General features: G+C 42.4%; 1 protein-coding gene across 5 annotated transcripts in view; it reads left to right on the top strand.

Moving 5' to 3' along the window:
* Cpsf160 (cleavage and polyadenylation specificity factor subunit 1) overlaps positions 1-21,364 on the top strand; it is a 100,540-nt gene that overhangs the window by 6,224 nt on the left and 72,952 nt on the right. For all 5 annotated transcript variants that reach the window (XR_013310862.1, XR_013310863.1, XM_077647114.1 and 2 more), the window contains 5 exons: positions 4,642-4,776; positions 7,671-7,751; positions 11,396-11,550; positions 12,167-12,310; positions 16,784-16,923. Coding sequence is in view for 3 of the 5 variants with exons in the window: in XM_077647114.1 (XP_077503240.1) it covers positions 4,642-4,776; positions 7,671-7,751; positions 11,396-11,550; positions 12,167-12,310; positions 16,784-16,923 (655 nt within the window). In the remaining 2 variants the exon portion in view is untranslated. The remainder of the gene's footprint in view (positions 1-4,641; positions 4,777-7,670; positions 7,752-11,395; positions 11,551-12,166; positions 12,311-16,783; positions 16,924-21,364) is intronic.

The following is a 21,364-nucleotide window of genomic DNA, read 5'->3' as shown; positions in this document are numbered from 1 at the left end:
TTTTGCTCAAAATTTAACTCTTTCGCTACTGCAGAAATATAGACGATTTGAAGTGTACTGAAATTTTTTTTTCCACAAGAAGTAACAAGCCCAGCACATTAGTGTGCCGTCTGTTGGTTCGAAAAACGCGCTGTTGTTTTAAATATCCGTTGCCGAGCAGGTGCTTCTGCTCAGTGGGAGTGGAAGAAATTGTTTTCCTTCTCTTTCTACATGCTTTTTGGTTTTTCAAGTCCTGCGCTTTGATAACAGCCGCAAGTCATCAGCCGCTCGCGCGCTGCGGTTGGTTTCGCTTTCCTTGGGCGGGCTGTTTCCGTTTGTTGTGCTCGCAAAGGTTGATGTCTGTCTGCTTTTTAATCTTTCAAAGTGTAACTGCGAGTTGCTCGCCTGTTTATTGCTCACAGGGGTGCAATCACATCTGCTTACAGGCGGGCGCTGGCATATAAATACGATGTCATCGTATACCAATGTTACCACTCAGCCGGCGTTTTCTTTCTCGAGGCCCACGAAAACTGATTGCCCCTCGTTTGCGATAGGGTAAAGGATTACTGCAAGTTTGTCGCTTGTTTCATTTTTTGACAGACGCACAATCACTGAGCTAGTGCTCTTCCGTGCGCTGATATGCAGACTTCACTTGCACCATGAACATGCGCACCGGTTGCTCTGCTGCGATTCCTCAGTCCGTGAAGCCCAGTTCTACATATATTTTTTCATTGTATTTATTTTATTCAAGCCTATTACACAAAAGGGTGAATTTGAGATCATTAAATAACTACAGTAATTCTTTTCTTAAAATTTGAAATCGGAAATAAAAGAAACCGAGTTTTAAATGTCATCCTTTGTGAAAAATAATCGACCAGTAACAGTTTAGTTTTAAGGAACAGTAATTTTTAACGATGCGTATGCATGCAATTCCTTTTTTGCCTGAAAAATTTTGTGGTGATGGGTTAGGCTTTTGGAAAAATAACTGTTTCCTAAAAATTTAACTTCATTACTGCTCCGAGTCCCGGGGGAAGCGAAAACAACGCAGGCCTTTAAGCGTTGACCAGGAGCACATTGGCGCACAACAGCCCGTCATGATGGCTCGGTGGACAAAACAAGCTCGTCAGTCATGCGGTCTAACACTCTCAAACAAGTAGAACCACCAGCAAGTCATCCGTAGCCACTGTGCCTCGAACAACACAAGCACAGCTGCTTGCACCAAGCAACTGTGCCCGCCCGCCATGATTCAAAATGGCGTGACAGCGAGAAAGAGGCAACGTGGATGCGGTCAACGGATGGCACCACCCTGAACAGCGACGACGCTGGCATCGAGGCACCCTAGCAGCGATGCGCCGACATGGACACCTGGCTGTCTCTCGGTTGAAAAAACGCGACGCGACCTTGAGCCATATGCTGTGAAGGCCCTGAAGCACAAAAATAAACCACTCTCAGTTACAAACCGCATGCACCGCAGGAAACACAGAATGAACGAAAACAAAACTTACGTGCGAACGCACACTGACGTTCCAGGCCCCTGAGACGAAGTCTCGCTGTCAGAACGGAAATCCGATGTTTGTACATCGTTGTCTGACTTATCACTGCTGCTTTCATCGCAAAAACTGCAACTGAAAGTGGCCGAAGCGCTCGGTGTCAGATTTCGATCTCGAGGAACACGTGGCGACACGGACGCCATGTTCACCGGCCGTCGCTGCTGGGGCCATTCAAAGCAAGACCTACTGAACTAGAGACCTGCACATTTGGCACTGCTCCAGCGCATGTTCTAGTTCATGCCTTTTGCCGCTAGGAAAGCACAGGTACGGGCGGCGTGGCGCTACAGTTAACCTGCTGAGCAAGACGGCGTCGATTGTTTTACATCAAGGGTGTAGTAGTTTTGTCATTTGTCTACATTTTGAGTATTCATCATTCATCCATTGCCTAGCAAAGATGCCAGAAAAATCTCACGCATGCATGCCCGAAAACAAAATATTTACCACTAGTATTTAAATAAATGTCATATTTCCATAGTTATTTACTAGATTTTGAAATAAAACAGGACAAATGCACAGGGAGGCAGTGAGAGGAGAGAAAAGATTTGTTGCAAGCAGACGATGATGATCGTGACAGACGAACAGGTCAACCGAGTGTCCTCAATGGTCAAAAAGTCAACGAAAATTGGCGCACGCAGTCCCATAGGACCCCGCCATATGTGCAGGTCTCTAGTTCAGTAGGTCTTGGTTCAAAGTTTCATTTTTCACGGCGCCTTCTCGTGTAAAAATACCGAAACCAAAACTGCAATCAAAAGAACAGTTGTTGACCACACAACCTAGATGGCGCAGCGTGTTCGGAAGCGCAAAATGAATTTTCGGCGGCTTCTTCAAAGCGTCGGTCATATGCTCCCGGTCGCCTATGGCACGGTAGCGAAAGAGTTAAGGGGGACGCTGTGTTCAAATTGCAGAAGTCTCATAAAAGTCGAATTTTTGGAAAAGTGGATTCGGAATTTACAAGGCCCTCTCAATCGTACCGCAAAAAATTTTCACTGGAAACAGCCCCAAAGTGACCCTAAAAAACGTTTTGTGACCGTGGGTAGCAAAAAAAAAAAAAGGCTGAAACCTCCGCGAAAATGGGCGATTTCCAAGCACGATACCTCCGCTTCTGCTCTGCTGCTCTTGAGAAGTTCAGTGTCACTGGAAAACATGTTCCACAGGAGTTCTCCTCCCATTAAAGCCATGTGTCTATGATAAAAAATTAGCGCAAAAACATTTAAAATGTGGTGGCTTCTATCCACTGCCAAGATTGCCATGAACGCCACTGTCATGAATGCCCATGAACTGCTTGTGCAACTTCAGTGTCAATTTTCTTAAAAAGTGTTTTTTAAAGCGACTGCTCTGCTTGCAGAAAGCGTAGTACAATAATGGCTTGGCGGATTTTCATGTGGTTTGTTGTGTCGTATTTCGTGATAAATTCTTTATGCCGTGATGTTCCTATATTTTAGAATTACTTTCTTACTTTTTTTGCTCTGCAACTACTTTGACGTGACAGTGATGAGTGCATTATACAAGCGTGGATATAATCACACTGCATGTACGATTCCGTTGGCTAAAGGAGAGCAGCGACTATAGGCTCCTACCACGGTTTGTTGTGACGCCAGGCTTTCTGCAAGTTTAATATAGCAATGAAACACAAAAAAATGATAATGTCAAAACTACTGAAGGTATATGAATGAAAATGTGTATTTAATCTTGCAGAGCCCTTCCCAATAAGCGTGTCAGATTTCATCGCTCTGCATCAAAAGTAAAAAAATCTTTGCCTCCGAAGTCTGCATGCCCCTTTAAAAAGCACAGAACAATAAAGATTTTGTGTGACAGTTATAAAAGAAAGTACATTTTTATTATTATTTTTATATACTGCCCACATATTCTTCATTATATGTATATTCATAAGCCGGAATGAGCTAAGAAGAGTCAATGCCCTGAAACAGGAATGGGCATAAAAGAAAATCTCTTTAGACGCCATCGGACTCGGGGGAGTTCAATGGGACGCTTGTGTCCCACTTGCATCAAGTGCCAGCAAATGGACAATGTTCCTATGTACTATCGCGATGAAAAGACACTCGAACAATGCAGCGCCTAAGTGCTCCGCTGTTCGAATTTCTTTTCATCGCACTTTTACCTGGGCAGTAAAAAAAAAACATATTAGAGTGGTCCTAGAACGCATCACCAATGCCTGCACCGTCATTTTGCTATCACCGAAGCAAAAGCGCGACGAAAAGAACTGCAGGCAGTGGAGTGCCTAGGCTTCACTCTGCATTTCTTTCCATCGCCCCAGTACTGTATTTTTGTGCATGGAATCCTACCAAACTATCCGACAAGTCATCCAGCGTGTCTTTATCTTTTGCTCAGAGGCCTCCTTGGTGATTGGTGTGCTTTTACAAGCACAGATGTAGAATGCAAGGACGCCCATCTTGGCGGGAAAAAAAAGAAATTAATATTGTTAAGAACTTGAGCCTTTTCCATCACTAATACTCATAATACTTTTCATTTTCAATTGTATATAAGACGCCCAAATTTTGAGGTAAGGATACATACCACATCTCAAACGTACCACAGCATGAAACATTAGTGGTTGTAGCTTAGTTCTTTTTTTTAAAAAGCCTCCAGAGTTAGCAAAATAGAGTTTGTGTGCCAAGTTTGCAAAATTTCAAGAAGAATAATGTTTAGAAATTGTCAAAGGTAACTAGGCACACTCTACAGCCGTCATAGGTTTGCTGCATAAATTTTCAGACATTTCCTCATAATGTTTCCAGTTATTCACACTCAAATTGGTAAAAACAGTGCTCATAAGTATGGCAGTACACCTCTTCATGATCGAAAAATTGTTTTTGCTTTGAATATTTTTTTCTGGCAATGGCTTATCCCTTGTTCGCAGTCATCAGGTAATGACATATAAAAATAGTATGTAAATTCACAATGCCAGTCAGCCATCCACTGCATGATCTTATCTAAATTGCATATTAACACATGAGATGTGTGTGAATGTCGGGGAACTTGCCAGTTAAGTGAGTTTTAAATGCATACATGGTGCATTGCTCTGTAGCCTGTAGAAATGAGGTGCATAGGCCAAATTTTTGATGTTTTTATGGACCAGATTTTTCTTATTTTTCAGTATGCTGAACAGAAGCACAGAGTGAAGTTGGAACACATGCATACATTTAATTTGTTTGGTAATGTGATATGCCTGGAAGTTGTTCGCTTGTCTACTGCACGAGACGCACTGTTGCTGTGCTTCCGAGATGCCAAGGTAGGAGTATTTTTTTTCCCCTCGGCACACACCGTTATAATGAAAATCTGTTCACAATGTCACAAACACTTATTTTTGTGCGAATACAAAAAGTACTTGAGTGCTTGTCAGCCAGTTAAGATTGAGCTTATATCCTCCAGGTTACTTTTCTGACCCTTTCCATTCTACCATTGAAGCTAAGCATGTCACTGAACATCATTTGCCTCAGATGCATCTTCAGAATGACTGTTGGTTTTCTAGCAAAGCCCTTGAAAGGATCTGATTGTCACAGGGTGTCATCTATTCCAGATTTTTTGGTATTATGCCTTATAAAGAGGTATTAGCTGTAAATTTTGGTGTGCGGTTCATTTTGTTTGTTTGGTGTGTTTTGTGTAGCAGAACTTTAGAGTGCATATTTTATAATGGTTGGCAGAAAGGCAGGGCAGTCATGTCAGGTGGAAGGTTGGTTGGTGGAAGGGTATTGGCATGGCCCTCATTGTTACAGCTATGGCTACTGGGGTGAGACTTAAGCCCGATCTCAAGTTGTGTCTGCATTCCAATGTTAATGATGTAATTCTTTGTAATGCTCGTTGAATCTATTTAAAAGGCACTTCCATCTATGCATTTTCGTGTTGTTTGTTTGCAGAAGTAATTTTTAGGCTGATATCAGATCACTGCTATGTTTTAAGACCTTCATTTTCCAATTGTTCAGAGTGCATACTTTGTCCTAATAAATTTCTGGTTTTTTCCAGTTTACTGGGGTAAGCATTTCGATTCAAGTATATGTACAGGTGTGGCCAAAATATCATGGAGCGCGCTTCGGCATTTGAACGTTTCTCGCACAATTCATAAAGAAAATTTAAAGGTTTTTTCGGTTTGTATATGAGCTCACCAGCGACATTTTTTGCTAGATGTGTGAAGTTCCTTTTAATTTTTGCTAGTTAGTATGTGAGAGCAGTTTATTCGCCAAAGCGTGCTTCATAATATTATGTTCGTGACTGTACGTAGCACTTGTAATTTGTTATACCCTAGGCTGTGCCGAACAGCATGCTTCTTCACAGTTTTTGTGTTTTACAGAAGGGTTCATGAACGGTTCTGTTGGGGGCCGCAGGCTCTGTGCCATATGATGCATGCATGTCACTGTGTTGAAAGAAACAAGACACTTGGCTTACAGTGTTCGTTGCTTGTTGAACATATGTGAATGATAGATACATCATGTAGCATTCTCAATTTGGTTTTGCCTGTGACAACAGTCGCAGAACTGCCCTGTGTAGATTAGTATATTATTGCATTCGAAAAACATTTTCATTCATGCCCTGTACGCTCTATAATGGGAAAAAAAAAGTGTTCTTAATGGGTTAATTGCCCTAACTTCTGGGGAAATAAGGAGTATGCATAATTTGGAATGCATTGAAATTGCCTTTAATGCATTTCATGGCGATTATTCGCTGCTACAACAAAAAGAAATCTTATTGACATTTTGATTTTACTCTTTGAGAGCAGAGAGTCTTAGAAATAACTAGCAGTGATCTTATCGATATGCTGTGTTTCTTGAAAGGTGTCCATTCATCACTGTAGCAAAACCATAACTGGTGGTTTCATTGGATAATACAATACATTTTTTTGTGAAACAGCATCTTTCAAAGCTTACACACATCATCGGCTCTGATGGGTGCTGTTGTGCAGGACTTTGCAGTAACCTTGACCGCCCCTCTACCTCTTCACAATTTGAGCACACAGGTGTTTGAGCATTTTGTCTAAATCAGAATATAACCACTGTGCCTTAGTAGCGTACTGCGTGGGTTGTTTCCTTGGAGCGGTACATGTCTCAACCAGGCACAGTTAGTACAGTAAAACCGTGTTAATCGAACTTCAAGGGAGTGGAAAAAACGTCAGAATTATCCGAATGTCGAATTATCAAATGGCCCCACAAAACTTGCTGAAAAACTGCTCACGTTAAAGGGAAATTTATTTGGCAGGAACGTAAGCAATTGTCGTCTCCTCTTAAGATAAAAATGCACGACGACAGCGATTTTTCGTAGTTCTGTCAAGTGTTTTATTCGTGCATGCTATCTGAAATGTCTGAAGCAGAACTGCTCCACACTGTTTGATCCTCCGTGGCTTCTTTCATTGTGCGTCATGGTAATGCAGGAGTTCTTTCGCATGTGGCGTTGCACAAACAGCGAACAGCATGGGACGAGCGCGGCATCCGAATAAACGAGCTTCTGGCTTCGTTAATTTGCATGGGCGTTCAGCGGGACTCTCGCGGCAGTCCGAATTATTCAAATTTCCAAACTAATGGGGGCCGAATTAAATGTTTTACTGTAGTGCCATTGTAATATCCCTTGCTCTCTGTGCTCTTCATTTTTTGAAGTTGTTTAAATTAAAGTTTGTACACTAACTGTTGCATCACTTTGGAGATCGGTGTTCACACTTGTCTTAGTTGACCCACATTTAGTTTTTGTCTGAATTTATCAGAATGGTGGGATTTGGCTGTCAGCTTGATTTATTATTCTTTTTTTTTTGTGGTGCTTGCTTGTTTTGGTCAGAATATATGTAAACATACCATCATCAGTAGGAGGGCAGAGCCACCAAGGTATGGTCATTCAGTGCAAAGAGAGGTGGTGCCATTTTTAAGGTATTTTCTGTGGTCTATTGAAAAAGCCAGATTTTAACCTCCTAGAGAAAGGAAATGTCTCCACTTGCTTGGCTCTGCTTTTTTGGGTCGGCATCACTGTGACGACTTAAGCAGGAAAGAAATGGAGCAGGAAGTTCCAATGAGCATGCGGTTGCGTTGTAGTGCTCAATACATCATGAGTTGTATTTTTCAATGCAGGCCAGCTGCTTGGTGAAAGTGTCTGTGAGCAGAAAAATCATGGTTCACCATATTGTCTATTTGCTCTTTTTTGTTTCAGCTTTCTTTGGTTGAATATGATCCAAGCACACATGACTTGAAAACTGTTTGTATAAAGTCGTTTGAAAAAGAAGAGTTCAAGGTTGGTGATTTTTACTGGGGTCAAGTACTTTTAGTACGAATGGTGTACTTTTGGTTACTGCCATTGCATGTGCTTATCAATGCCTGCTGTCGTAGTTTCATCTTAATTTAAGTTAATGTGCTAGAAAAAAAATTTGCATGGAACTGTTCAGTTGTCAGCAGTACATATGTATGAGATTTCTGGCATACATGCTAGGGCTGGTCGATTAAATTGCTCTTGGTATTTGCATTTTTTTGTTGGAGTAAATTGTTAGTAGTGTAGAGCAGGCAAAGGGGATCACTCAAAATTAAAACACTGGTGGGAAATTAGTGCCTTACCTTGATGACTAACAGGAGAGTCAACTCCAGCCAAAAGTTGTGACAGATGTTATGACAACTAGGGCTCAAGTGTAATAATAGGTGGAGTCTCCTAATTTAGTGAGTATTTTCTTGACCCAAACTTGCGCAGAAATTGTCTTTGACAGCGGTGTGTCTCCTCAACCTCACGTTGATGGCTGTTTGGTCTGCTGTAACTGACAAATGACAAAATAGCCTTATTTTGCTTCTCGGCGTTTCTAGGTTTCAATAGATTGGAGTACAGCTTTCGACCAGTATCAACATTTCAGTAAAGCACCTTTTTAAAATGGCAGATTTTTGCCACATTTTGCCGTAAACTCGCAGCTCGTTTCTCACCACTTATCTTTCTGCCTAACTTTCTTTGTTTCCTTTCTTGCTATTTTCCTTTTATTGTTTATATTTTCTTAAGCATTACTGCTTTTAAAGCATCCTGAGGTTGTTTTATCTGTTATTTTTAGGAAACATATTCACAGTCTTGTTAGTGACTGCCTTCGTCCTAAGTTGTTCAGAGGTGCGAAACTACATATCCATGAATGGGGAGCATTTTATTGCAAGGTTAATTTCTTTATAAATTTTGGTTGACGTAAAGGTATGCACTGATTACATTAGGGGTATATTTAATTGTAAACAAGCTTCTTAGTAGGGGTGTGCAAATATTTAAAATTTTTAAATAACGAATTGAATGTCTTATTAAATTTTTCAAACAAATCAAATTATGAATGCTTAAAATGATAAACAAGTCTAGTATGTTCTCATGTTTTCGAGTGCGTTTAAAATAATTGACACGAAATGCAATTAAGGCGTGTCGAAGTTTTTTTCGACAACCTACACGTCTTTGTGCCTGCGTGCGGATTGTCCGAGCAGGAAGCGTGGTTGTGAGGTGTGATTCTTCAGACTGGCTTCACAGCTGACTGATTTGCTGACAGAACTGATCTATCCAGTTCTTTTGCCGAGGTTCAGGAATCAATTAATGTGGCTCTCTTTCTTTCGGTGTCGATTTTGGACAAGGTAGCGAAAGCTATGGGCTGGCCTGGCTGGCTGCACCAATTCTTGTGCCAGCCTTGCCCGTACTACACCAGATGGCATGGCAGGCAACGCTCTTACCACTGTGATCATCACATTTCCATCCTATGCATTCTTCCAACACCTCCTCTACTTCTAGATGCCTGGCACTTAGGCTGCTCTCCTATTGTTTGCCTGGGGCTGCTGTATTTTCCCGACTTTCCACATGGTGGCGCTAGCTTCTGACACTACTCTACGCTGGCTCCAATTCAGAAAGGCATTGCGCCGGTCCCTCTCAGGACTTGTTCAGCTCAGAAAATTATAGTTCTTCAAGGTTTGCAGAGCTCAGCAGTTTGAAATAAGAATTTTGAAGATGAGGAAATATATGAAATGCAGCAAAAAATAGCACAATGTTTATTTGCTGCAACAGAAATGCAGGCAAAACATCCTTTGCTAACAGGACATTTGCTGCAACATAAATGCAGGCAAAACATCCTTTGCTAACAGGACATGCAGCACAAAACTCATTTGTATCACAGCCACGGTAACAATGAGATCATGAATTAATTCAGCATCAAATAGACAAAAGCCTCTCTAGAAAGCAACATCAAATATGGTTTCATGCACATAATGCTAAGAAGGCCATCAAGAAAGAAGCAAAAGGAACACTATACATTTTATGGTAGCAGTAAGTGTCACTTTGTTTATTCATATTAGCAGCAGCCCCGGCTGTGAAGAAAAATGCAAAACATTCATTAGTAATTAAGATCTAAAATGAAAAAAATGACTTTTATCACAAAAAAGGGCGCGGAGATGAGCAGACTCATTGATGGAAGCCACCAATCATTGATATCAAGGGAAGCATAGGGAAAGAAAAAACTTTGTTATCACAGTTTTAGTGTCTGCAGTCATAAAAATCACTTCTCTAAAAAATGGACACATATTTTCGAAAACTAAAGTACCTTGTTAATTCGAGGATTACATTAGATTGAAGTTCATTTGATCAAAGTTTATCTGTAGTCACACAAGTAGCAAATATCTATAAAGATATTCTATTCATATTTGATTCGGTGCTACCACCGTTCGATTATTTAATTAGGTTTTTTATCAACTCTATTTGAATTTGAGTTGGCAGTGAAGCTACACATATTTGATTCAGTTATGAAAAAATACTATTTGCACATTCCCATTCATTAGTTGTATGTGAGATGCTTGAAGTTTATTATTTCAGTGTCTAAATAATGACCATCTACAATTAAGAGTACTTTGTTTTTGTCTATATTATCAGTGTTGTAATAGCAACCATCCCTGAAGGTGGATTCAAGGAGTGGACTGAATTGCTGATCTGAAACGTAGACCACCCATCTCATGGCTTGATGTCAGTGATTTATGGTAGCCAGTATGCGTTCGTTATTGATGTGTGCTTATTAAGACAGGCAGTGGTTTTTTCCTCAGTTTTCATGGTAAACAAAGGCTGATTAAGAAAAAAAAGGAAGTGCTTTGTTTGGCAACAAAGGTAGTTTTTTTTTTTTTTGCAACAGTCGTACGAAAGTATTATCAGTAGTATTTCTAAAGAATTTCGCTTGTCCTAGTCAGGCATGGTATTTCTTGTAGCCCTGATGAGAGTAGGTCTGCACCATCTAGTTTGTGGTCTGCTCTTATCTGTTATGTAGATGCATTGACGTGTTTAGTTCTCAAACCTGACATCACTAATTATTTATTGGGCTTTGAGAGAATGCCTTTAAAAAGGTGGTAAATAATCAAAATATGTTGCATTTATCAGGAATGTACATATGTTATAAAAGGTTCATTTTTCTGTTCTGAATGAGCGCAGGCTTTACTGAAGTTGGTTTGGTTTATGGGTGTTTAACGTCCCAAAGCGACTCACGCTATGAGAGACGCCGTAGTGAAGGGCTCCGGAAATTTCGACCACCTGGGGTTTTTTAACGTGTACTGACATCGCACAGTACACGGGCTTCTAGAATTTCGCCTCCATAGAAATTCGACCGCCGCGGCCGGGATCGAACCCATGTCTTTCGGGCCAGCAGCCAAGCGCCATAACCATTCAGCCACCGCGGCGGCTTCTTACTGAAGTAATGAAGGTAAACTGCTTGTAGTGCTGTTGAATAAGGTGAAGCCTGCTACATACTGTTTCATTTTGACAAAATACAAGTAATCTGCGCCAAATTTGCGTGAAAAGTCCTAATTTGCTTAAGCCAAAAGGCACTTTCGGCTGCGCCAAAAGCTGCTGCAAAATGATTTCGGCCTATCAGATCACTTTAGGCTGCTTTCTTTTATTCCCTGCAGGCTGGCTATGTGCAGACCGCACAGCTACCCATGATTCGTGTAGACCCATGTAATCGCTGTGCAGCCATGTTGGTCTACAGCCGCACAGTAGCAGTTATTCCTTTTCGGAAGGATGCAGCTACTGAAGAAGTGGACTCCGGCATTGCCTTTGGAAAGTATGCCTTCAAAGCTTATGCAGACGTTTAATTGGCCAGTGCAGTATTTATTTATATTTTATTTGCCTTTGTTGTTTCTGTTCTTTGCTGCTTAAAAGGCATGAGAGAGCGTGGATAATTTTTTTTTTCATAGTGGCACTGACAGTTACTGATTCTGCAGCATCTTCATGCATAAATTGTTGTATGAGAAAGAGCCTAAGAAGCCTAAATTTCATAGTACTTTTGGTATAGCATCTGAATTACGAGGCTGCTTATATTCCACTCTGCTGGGGCGCTCGGAGGGGGGACAGCATTCTTTAGTGCATTATGGCTACTATAATTGAATTCCAGCTTGTTAACCCTGCACCACAGAAGGCTTGTCCACTGACCTTGAATACAAATGCAGAATACGCCATCAGAGAAGAGAAACTGGTGTTTTATCTCTCATGCATGCTCTTGCAGATGTCCAAGCATTTTGCTATGTTTGTTTAGAATTGCCATTTTTATGTTCTGGGCCGAGTTTGCAAGCATTATGTATCAAACAGATTGGTTAAAGGCTGAGTAGGCTGAACTAATCTGGTGATAACATACCTGTGACTCGTATTGATCTGAGGCCAACTTATTTTTCCTGTTCAAGCAAACCTCCTCTCTTGGACTGGTACCCAGTGCCTCTGACAGAACTGGAAGAGAAGGTGAACAATGTTATAGACATGCAGTTTCTGCATGGCTACTATGAACCCACGCTGCTCATATTGTATGAGCCCTTGAGGACATGGCCAGGGTAAGTGCCAGAGAAGAGGGCAGCATGTGCATTGTCCTTGTTTATGCTGTTGCACTCACAATATTGCATTTTGTTCTTCCTTTTCTAGCCGATCCATGTAAGGCCACTTGTTTGATCTTTGCCTTTTCTACAACATTGTTTGTAGGGAAAGATATCTGTGGTAGTTCGGTTAAAGCTCATCTAATTATAGAAGTGTATTGGAGAATAATGAGTGCTGTCTTTTAGGGGGTCAAGAATATGTGGCTCTCTCTTTTTTCCGTTATTTCAGAGCTTTCATTTGAATATTGGTACAGGCACTGCTGGAAAAAAAGAATGGTATAGTTTTGATGAGTAACAGTAATTGTTCACTAGTGCAAGTTTTCTAGTTGGATCTTATAATGTACAAACTGACTTGAGAAGATTGAGTGATGATTTGGCTTTTTCAGCATACATGGTAAAAACAATGAAAGTGCCCACAGCTTTTGTTGAGAGTAAAATCAAAGTTTGCTAAGCACCTTGGTAATGCTCAGTTCAGAAAATTTTTGGCTAAAAGTTAAAAGAAAGTGCACCTTAAGTTAGATATCCTACTTAAAGTTCCTCAGTTAAAATGGGCTCTGCAAAAGCAACAAGCAAAGGAAAGTGCAAAATGAGTGGTTGTAAATACTGTGTAGCCTGCTTAGCACATCGAGCTAAATAATAAAGAATGCCCTTTTCTTGCATCTTGTCCTCCTTTGTGAATATGAATAAAAATTAAAAGTAAGAATGACCACACTATTGATGTGTTGTTACAGAAGTTTCATTGTTGTAGCTTTCAAGTAGTTGTATGCAAATGTTCGAAGTTTTAATTAGTTTATGAGTAGCATTTTGCTGTTCGTTTCGATTTGTGCTGAACTTTTACCATTTGAAGTAACAAACTTTTTTATGCGTGAAAATTACATTTTTTTTATTTGCATCAATTGACCTACTTTTCCTTATTCACTTCATTGCCAGCCCACAGCAAAGCGCACATGTGGTATTTATAGGCCTTCTATGTAGATGTAGATTACGGGTGTGCGATTACTCGAATACCTATTATTCAATTGACTAAATATTCTGTATATTTTGGGACAGGCTCGGCGCCGGTGCAGAGCTAACGCAAGACCTGCCATCCCTCCCTCTTCTCCCGTTTTTTTTTTTTTAGGGCAGTAGTTGACTTTCCAGTGATGTGATGATGCACATTTTTATTCTACTGCTACTGCACAGGTGGAAATAATTCTCAATGGCTTAGTACTGGTAGCACTTCATGCCACAACCGAACAGTGAATTGCTAAAGAAATCCCACACTACACGTGGACGAAACTTCGCTGTGCGGCACAGGTCACAAAAAACAGCAACAACAGAAATAATCACAAAAGGGACACAAGCACACTGCATCTGGGAAACTGCAACGAACTGAACAACAACAAAAAAAAAAATGATAAACACACATGTCACCACTTGTTCCGTGCAAAACAGTCCCCGCTTTTGTCTCTCTGCCGACCCACGCAACTGCTTTATCGACGCTTCGCCATTGTAAAGTCTTCCTGTCATGCCATGCTGTGTATGTTTGGCTGGAAATATTGCCATGGCCCGGAGAGAAAGGCAATCTCTGGAGCACGCGCAGAAACTGCTTTTTTTTGCATGACTTCAGCACATTTTGAATAAATTAGCTACTTTTAGAGCGTAGCTCTTAGGCATGCTTTCCTGCGTTGAGTGGTGTGCTTCGGCACCTGTCTTGGCATCACCAAGCGAATGAGCGCATTGGAGGATAAAAGAGAGCGAACACAGAGCGCAGCTGAGGAGGAAAGATGGCCATAGTGAAGAGAGCACGAGAAGGAAAGCGGAGAAGGAGGGAACGGCGGCAGCGTGAAGAGTAAAGAAGAGTAGCACGTGCCGTCGTCTGTTTTTGCCGATGATTTCAGCGATAAAGTATGCATCACTCCCTAGAGATGGCGCCACAGTAGCGTGCCCTGCGAGCTCGCTGGCTGTTCGCCCAAGACAAGGCTCATTGGCAGTGGAATGCTGCGCACGCTGTGCATGTCGAAACCCAGAGCCACCTCTGTTCGACACTGCGTGTTCCATGTGGGGTTGCCTACAGTTCGAGTACCAACCACAGCAGCAACACTAAAAAATTGCATTACCGAGAAGCGCAGTCTTTGGCCGATTTTTTAAATTCAGTATCCAGGTTTTTTCTTCATTTGTTTTGATATACCAATTTGGGAGTTATTTTTCGGCATTCACGCACCCCTAATGAAGGCGTTGCTATGTTTCCAATTGAGCTGGTCGTACTCCCCCCCCCCCCCCCCCCCCCCTCTTTCTCAGAAAAAAATAAAGTGAAGAAAAAATACTGGTCTTATGTTATGCTCACCAATAAAACATGCTTTTAGCATTACAGGGAGGATGAGATGCATGGGTTCAGGGCAGCATAGATTGTCAAGGGTGCAGCATTTGAAGTTGTCTTCCACCGCTCGTGCTTGGCTGTCATGCGTGACAAGGGGGCATAGAAGGGGCAGGTGCAATTGCATTGTTGCACTTCGTGTGTACTACACCGGGCCATAACCCTCTGTTAATAGTAATCTCTTAACATCAACATTAGCAAGTACTGGCCATACAGCGATTAACATGTCCAGTGAATGCCTCTTTCTGTCTGAAAGAATTGTGACCAGCAGAAAAGCAGAGTATTCACTTGCAAAATGTATCGAGTAGCTGGCATTCCTTCATGCTTTATTTATTTATTATTTATTACAAATACCTACAGTGCCCTTTGGGCATTATCTTAGAGGGGTTATTTACAAGCACTAAGGTAAAAAGAAGAGTGCAAGCAAAAGCATCAAATCAGTTACAATACAGAACAATACAAACATCTCTTATCATAACTAAAGGGGAACACAAACAAGAAACATTCTGTAGCAAGCATCGCATGCACTTCGGCTCACTGAGCACAGTAATGTAAACCCCCATGTGTAAAGTATTTTTGTTTATTTATTGTTCTCACTCGGGACCGAAACACTGCAGAGAGAAGTAGGTTAAAGCAACGAAAAGTGAAAAATAATGAAAATATGTCAGGGTTACATCAGGTAGTTGCATATGGCTGATTTGAACAAAGTTGGATCACTGATGGATGCAATGGAGGCAGGAATGTTGTTCCAGTCTCTGCTAGTTTTAGGAATGAGGCAGTTGAAGTACAAATTGGTGCGGCTTCTCGGTATAGCACCTTTGAATTGATGGTCGGTTCTAGGTAGTTTGAAAGAATAAAATCAGCAGAAAGGACGCAGGTACAGAGAGACACAGAGGACGACGCTGGACTATCACCTGACTTTATTTCACTGAAGGTCACACATATACTCTTCAGCAGTGAAACCAGGAATGTGCACACACTACAATTTGCATGAAAAAAGGCAAAAGGAAAGACGCTTTGATAGTTGTCTGTAGGTGCTCTAAAGAGGTTAGACCTCTCCTGTTCCATTAAAGTCCCCCCTCCTCCTCCTCTAAAGAGGAAATCTAATTTTCTTGTTGAACAAGCATATCTATCTGCTTTTTGATGATACGGTATGCTTCCAAAATTTCATGCTGGCTCCTTTTTTCTCGGCACCCAAGGACAGTAGTGTTAACAGAGTGCACTTGTGCTTTCTGCAGTGCTTAGGCAAATTCACCCCATCCTCTGGAGAAAAAGATTTCATGCTCTTTGAGCCAAGCATTTACACAGCAGCCTCTCTTGCACATTTTCTTGCGAGATAATGGTATACAATACACAACATGCATTGCACAGGTGATGTACTTTGATTCGTAGTTGACAGTGCAGTTGTGAATTTGACAAAAATGTTTGATGGTGGCTGAAAAAAAAAAGGATCACTATGAGGCTGGTTGTAATGATAATTTTTATACAAGACACTGAGTTGAGGAGCTTTATACTGTAGTGAAAGGTCTGCTATCACTAATAGTATGAGAATAGTAGTCAAAATAAAACATGCTTAGCTACCTGGGAGGTTTCAGTGGTGGTAAGGAGGGTGTTCATGTGAAGATCCCAGAATGAGGAAGCATACTCAAGTTTGGAGCAAAAGCTTTATATTATAACAGAGAATTATATTTGGCAACGTGGTCAAGACTGCTTTTTTGCCAATTTTTTCACGAGCTTGAGCAATCGCATTGTTTACGAAATTGTGTGCAACTTATGATTCAGGACACAGTCTCATTTTAAACATTGCATTTTATTTTTATGGTCTAAAAAGCTTGTTTTTTTTTCTTCTTGTTCACTACAATGTGCTTTTTTCTGAAATGAATAGCCAGGCTCACAAGAGCATGGTTGTAGTATGCAAAGCACCTTGCTGTATGCTGAAAAGAGCGATTTCACTAATGAGTGGATTTGTGTGCAGTTGCTGTTGTATATTGGTGTTGTGGCACGAGGGTTCTTTCTCTTTCTTTTTTTCTTCAGTGGGTATTGTGACAGCTGCATGCAAATCTAGCCATTTCTTGTAGGCGAATTGCCATCCGACAAGACACCTGCTGCATTCTGGCACTTTCATTGAACTTGCAACAGCGAGTGCATCCAGTCATCTGGTCTTTTACGAACCTTCCCTTCGACTGCCTGAGAGTGCTGGCTGTTCCTAGGCCACTTGGTAAGTAATTAGTCATTTTCAGCAATCACATTGTGTTTAGCAGTATCGATTAGGGGCACCATGGGTTCCTCAGCTTTTTGACCCTACCCTAAGTCATGAAAGCTAAGCTTGACAGACTTTTCATGTGACACCTTCCTGGCCTTGCAGCTCTCTCGTTACTGATCTGTTGCATGCATTCCCATACTCATTGTTTTTCTGCTCATCCTTATTTATTGCTTTTGCATTATTTGTTGTTTTGTCCCTTCTCCACTGCAGAGCAAAGGGTTATGGCATGCTGGTCCAGCCTGACCTGTTTGCCTTCTTTGTAAATACAGTAAAAGCTTGATAATTAGTAGTTACCTAACTTGAATCAATGTATAGATTGAACTGACAAAAATTTCTATTAATTCAAACTGTGCAAGATGTAAAAGTGATAGTTTGATCAAGGGTCCCGTTGGTAGGGCTAGGGTAGGGCTACTTGCACAAGTTGTTTTGGCAACAAGGCAGCAGCCAAAATATGGGAAGTGCTGCTGGCTGCTTAAACCGTGCACCCTTTAATAGTCTATTATGGGTAAGTCTGAATGAGGGGCCAAAGCCTACATGCGAAAGCGAACATCCTGTCATGGGCAGTGGACTGCACTTACGGTACTGTACAGGGGCCCTGAAATGAGTTGACGAGGATGATGAAAAAGGCTTAAAGGCAGACAGCTGGCATGCTTTTGGAAAATTCTCCACCAGCATTGTCTTTTCTCATTTAGCCTAGGGGATGAGAAGCAAAGTGCTGGATATTGTTGGTGTTTATTGTAACGAAGTGAAGTCTGTGTGTGTGGTTCTTGCAGTACTGCCATTTTGTGCTTATGATTATTTTAGCCATCTACCTCCCATATCACTGCTTCCATTCTTGTTGTGTATTTGGAACAAAGTGACTTGTCTCAGTGGAGCTTCACAGACTTTAACTACTGTCCTTGTTTGTCCAGCAAAGTTTGTACAGGAGCAGAGTGCACGTTAAGCATGGGCAATGCAATTACCGGGTGCCAGCATGCAGAGAGTGACAGCCTCGCCATTTTAAGGGCCACTACGGAAAGTTATAGTAGTTTAGACTGGTGGATTACCCTTTGGGAACACTACCAGAAATTTTTCTGTGTAAAGGAGTGCCTTTGTTGTGGGGGAAATTGCAGGCAAAGTGTCCACTTATATTCCTCCACTCGAGTTCCTGGACAAAAGCAACTACATCAGTTTATTGATGTATCAGCCTTTGGCGCTGTCAGCAGATCTGAAGTGTTACAGTTAAACAGAGGAAAGCGACATGTGGAAGGGGTGACAAAGTGGGGAAAAAAGCCAGAACCGCACAGTTAATCCTCAATGTCACTGTTTATTGCAAAGGTGTCCTTGTCTACGTATAGTCACTGATAGATTTTTCGAACTCTGCAGGATCCAGAAAATGATTTGCATGAGGTTAAGACCGCATGGGGTTAAAGGTGCACTAAAGAGGAATTGGAACTTGTCTTTTTACCGCAGGAACTCTGTCTACACGTTCCGGGCATTCTTAGAAACTTCGAATTATTGTCCTGGGCTGCTGATTGCTCTAATTAAATCGGATTAAACATTTCGGCTCCTGCCTTTTTTTGAACTCAGCGCGGTAGGTAGACGGAGTCAACGAACGTGTGGAGTGCCTTTCAGCCAGTCCAGTGGCAGCTTCACTTTCGCTTTTATTTTCTTTTTTAGGTTTCTGTGAATAAACAGCTTCAGTCACAGACAATATAGCTACAAATTAGGCCCACGGAAATAAAAATACACATGGACTCTTTGATTTACGTATCACTCCGCCGACAGCAGAGTGGCATGCCGGCACAGGACTGGCTGACGCGTTGGTTGACTCCTCCTACCTACCGCGTTGAGTTAAAAAAAAAAAAAATGCGAGAGCCGGGACGTTTAATCTGATTTAATTAGGGCAATCGACCGCACAGGACAATAATTAAAAATTTCTAAGAACGCCCGGAATGTGTAGATAGAGTTCCCGTGGTAAAAAGACGAGTTCAAATTCTTCTTTAGTGCACCTTTAAGGGATGGAGATAAGGCTTGAGGTGACATGCGCGCCACTCTTCTTTTTGAGGTCTCATGTGGCAACGGCAGCGTACCAAGACAAGCGCGTGATCGCACAGTTAACACGACAGCGGGAGCGTCCCTTGTGGCTCAGACACCGGCATGCCACCCATGGTATAGAGAGCGGAAAAGAGGAGCTGGATTTTGGCAGAGCTTTCTGCTTTCCACGTTTGCTCCCCTCGGTCCACCTGGTCATCATTGCCTTGGAAATGAACTCTGTCTTTGCCTCGCATGGCTCATGTCCGCCAAAATCTTGCGGAGCTGGTATATGGAGGTAGAGGCAAGGGGCATGCAGTGTGATGCGGTTGCGCAGATTTGCTTGTCCATTCGTGGCATGGTTCGTGCCGTGAACCTGTGCGCCGCGTAAACGGTGTCCGAGTAATAGAGATAGGCCCCGTTACACAGAAAATCCGAGGTTGGCATTGTTAGCGAAAAATCGTGAGCATGACTCTGGCAGATGGTGCCCAGAGAGCAGCCTAGGAGGCAGGTGGGCCACCTAGGTCACGTGACTGCGCTGTTATCACAGCCTGCCCACTGGACAGTAAGCAAACTGCCCACCGTGACGGGTGGCAGTTAAATTAACTATTGGTCGCTCAGGAAGGCCAACCTGGGCCGCACAAGGCCGACTGCTGGGAGCACCTGCCATCGCAAGACAGTGTCGTATCGCCTAACCACTGCTCCACTGTGCTAGGAGGGGTATGTGGACTATCGGGGGTCTGTGAATGTAAAGTAAAGAAGAACCTTCTGCATACATGGGATATAACCTGTTACGCTATTTTGTTGCACCCTTAAGGCAGAGCTTTAGTGCCCCCTCCAATTTTTAGCATAGCGCATATTGCTTACAACGCACTGCGAGTCGTTATGGAGCATGTGCAAATCGTCCTGAGGACGCCACATGATGCCACGTTCCCATCAGCAGTGGAGTGCCTTGATGCCTGCCCGTCCCTATCGGCCGTGAAGGACATATGAAAGGAAACCTCCTTACACCGGGGCTCCCTCCTCGGGCAGTGTAACAGCGGAATTTGGTCCGAGAGCCCGACAACCCTGGGCGACTCATTACTGCACTCGTGCACAGTCTGCTGGTTGAAGGTTGAAGGTCACCTTCAACCTTTCTCTGAAACCATCTGCTCCGGTCGTCCAGAGACATCGGCTTGCCATCTTAGCCTCAAGAGTCGTCGTTCATGACAACGAAATCGCTCATCCTTGCTGCTTTCAGCAAAAGAGAAAAAAAAAAACTGTGGGGCATGCTGCCACGAAAACATGGACGGCGGATTTTACCGATGCTGTGATTGCCAGACGTAAAGAGAAAAAAACCCCCAATTTTCACCGTTCCTTTCATACTAAAAGAGGAATAGAAAAAGGGTGATACAACTTCACTGCAGCTCGAAGTAAGACCTTAATGTTGCTGGAAAAGTATTTGGAACTTAGAGTATGCGGCTACATTCGTTGTCCGAAGCTAACGACTGTTCACAAGGCATTGAGTTTCTTGATAGGTCAGGTGAATATTACATACTTTTGCGTAACTGACAAAGATCCTTTTCTGGTACATCTCTATCTTGTTGGAGTACCAAATGGGCATAATTACAAAAAGCAACGGGAAATTTCTCTTCTAAATGTTCTGCCGCTGCACTCAGTTCAGTGCAACCAAACGAAAGAGGCACACCAACATGGTGCCGACGAGAGCTGTGTCTTCACCCTGGAAAGCAATGCTGGCCCATCAAGGCACCCTAGCCAACAGCATGCATGGCTGTCGTGACGGGACAAATCAGTGCATGCACAGTGGCAGGGCACAGTAAGCAGTAGCGGTAGTGGTACACACTATGCTAAATGTATCTATTTAGCATAATGCGTACTGCCACCGCTTATGGCACGCTGCTACTGCGCATGCGCAGATGAGCAAAGAGCAATTCTGCGCTACCACGCTGCACTGCATGCATGGTGTTGTTTTCTCCACATACAGTGTACAAGCTCCGTGTGTGATTTCAGTAATGTGCGCCTTGCAAGGCACAGGCAGAGTCTGTTTGCAGGGCAGTGTTGTCCAGGCATGCCGAGAGTGGAAACAGTCACAGTACACCGTCCAAACATGAAGGAAGTATGACTCTGACTCAGATGCAAGCTACTAATATTATTGCTTGTGGTCAGAATGTGGCACTGGATTGAAGTAGCAATTTTTTTAAGCTGTTTTTTTTTATCAATGTGATTTTTCGAACCTCATAGATTTTTCGGACTGCGCGATTATTTGGACCATTTTTCATGTCTGGCTAACGCTGAAAGATCGATTGGTGACTGTATTGGAATCTGAGAGGGCTGTTGCCACTACTCTCTCACTTATTTTTCTAGCTTACGGAACCTGTGCTCA

Source organism: Amblyomma americanum, chromosome 1 (assembly GCF_052857255.1).
Source record: "Amblyomma americanum isolate KBUSLIRL-KWMA chromosome 1, ASM5285725v1, whole genome shotgun sequence".
NCBI lineage: Eukaryota > Metazoa > Arthropoda > Arachnida > Ixodida > Ixodidae > Amblyomma > Amblyomma americanum.
Note: the sequence above shows the minus strand (reverse complement) of the source record. Positions and strands in the feature narration are given on the sequence as shown.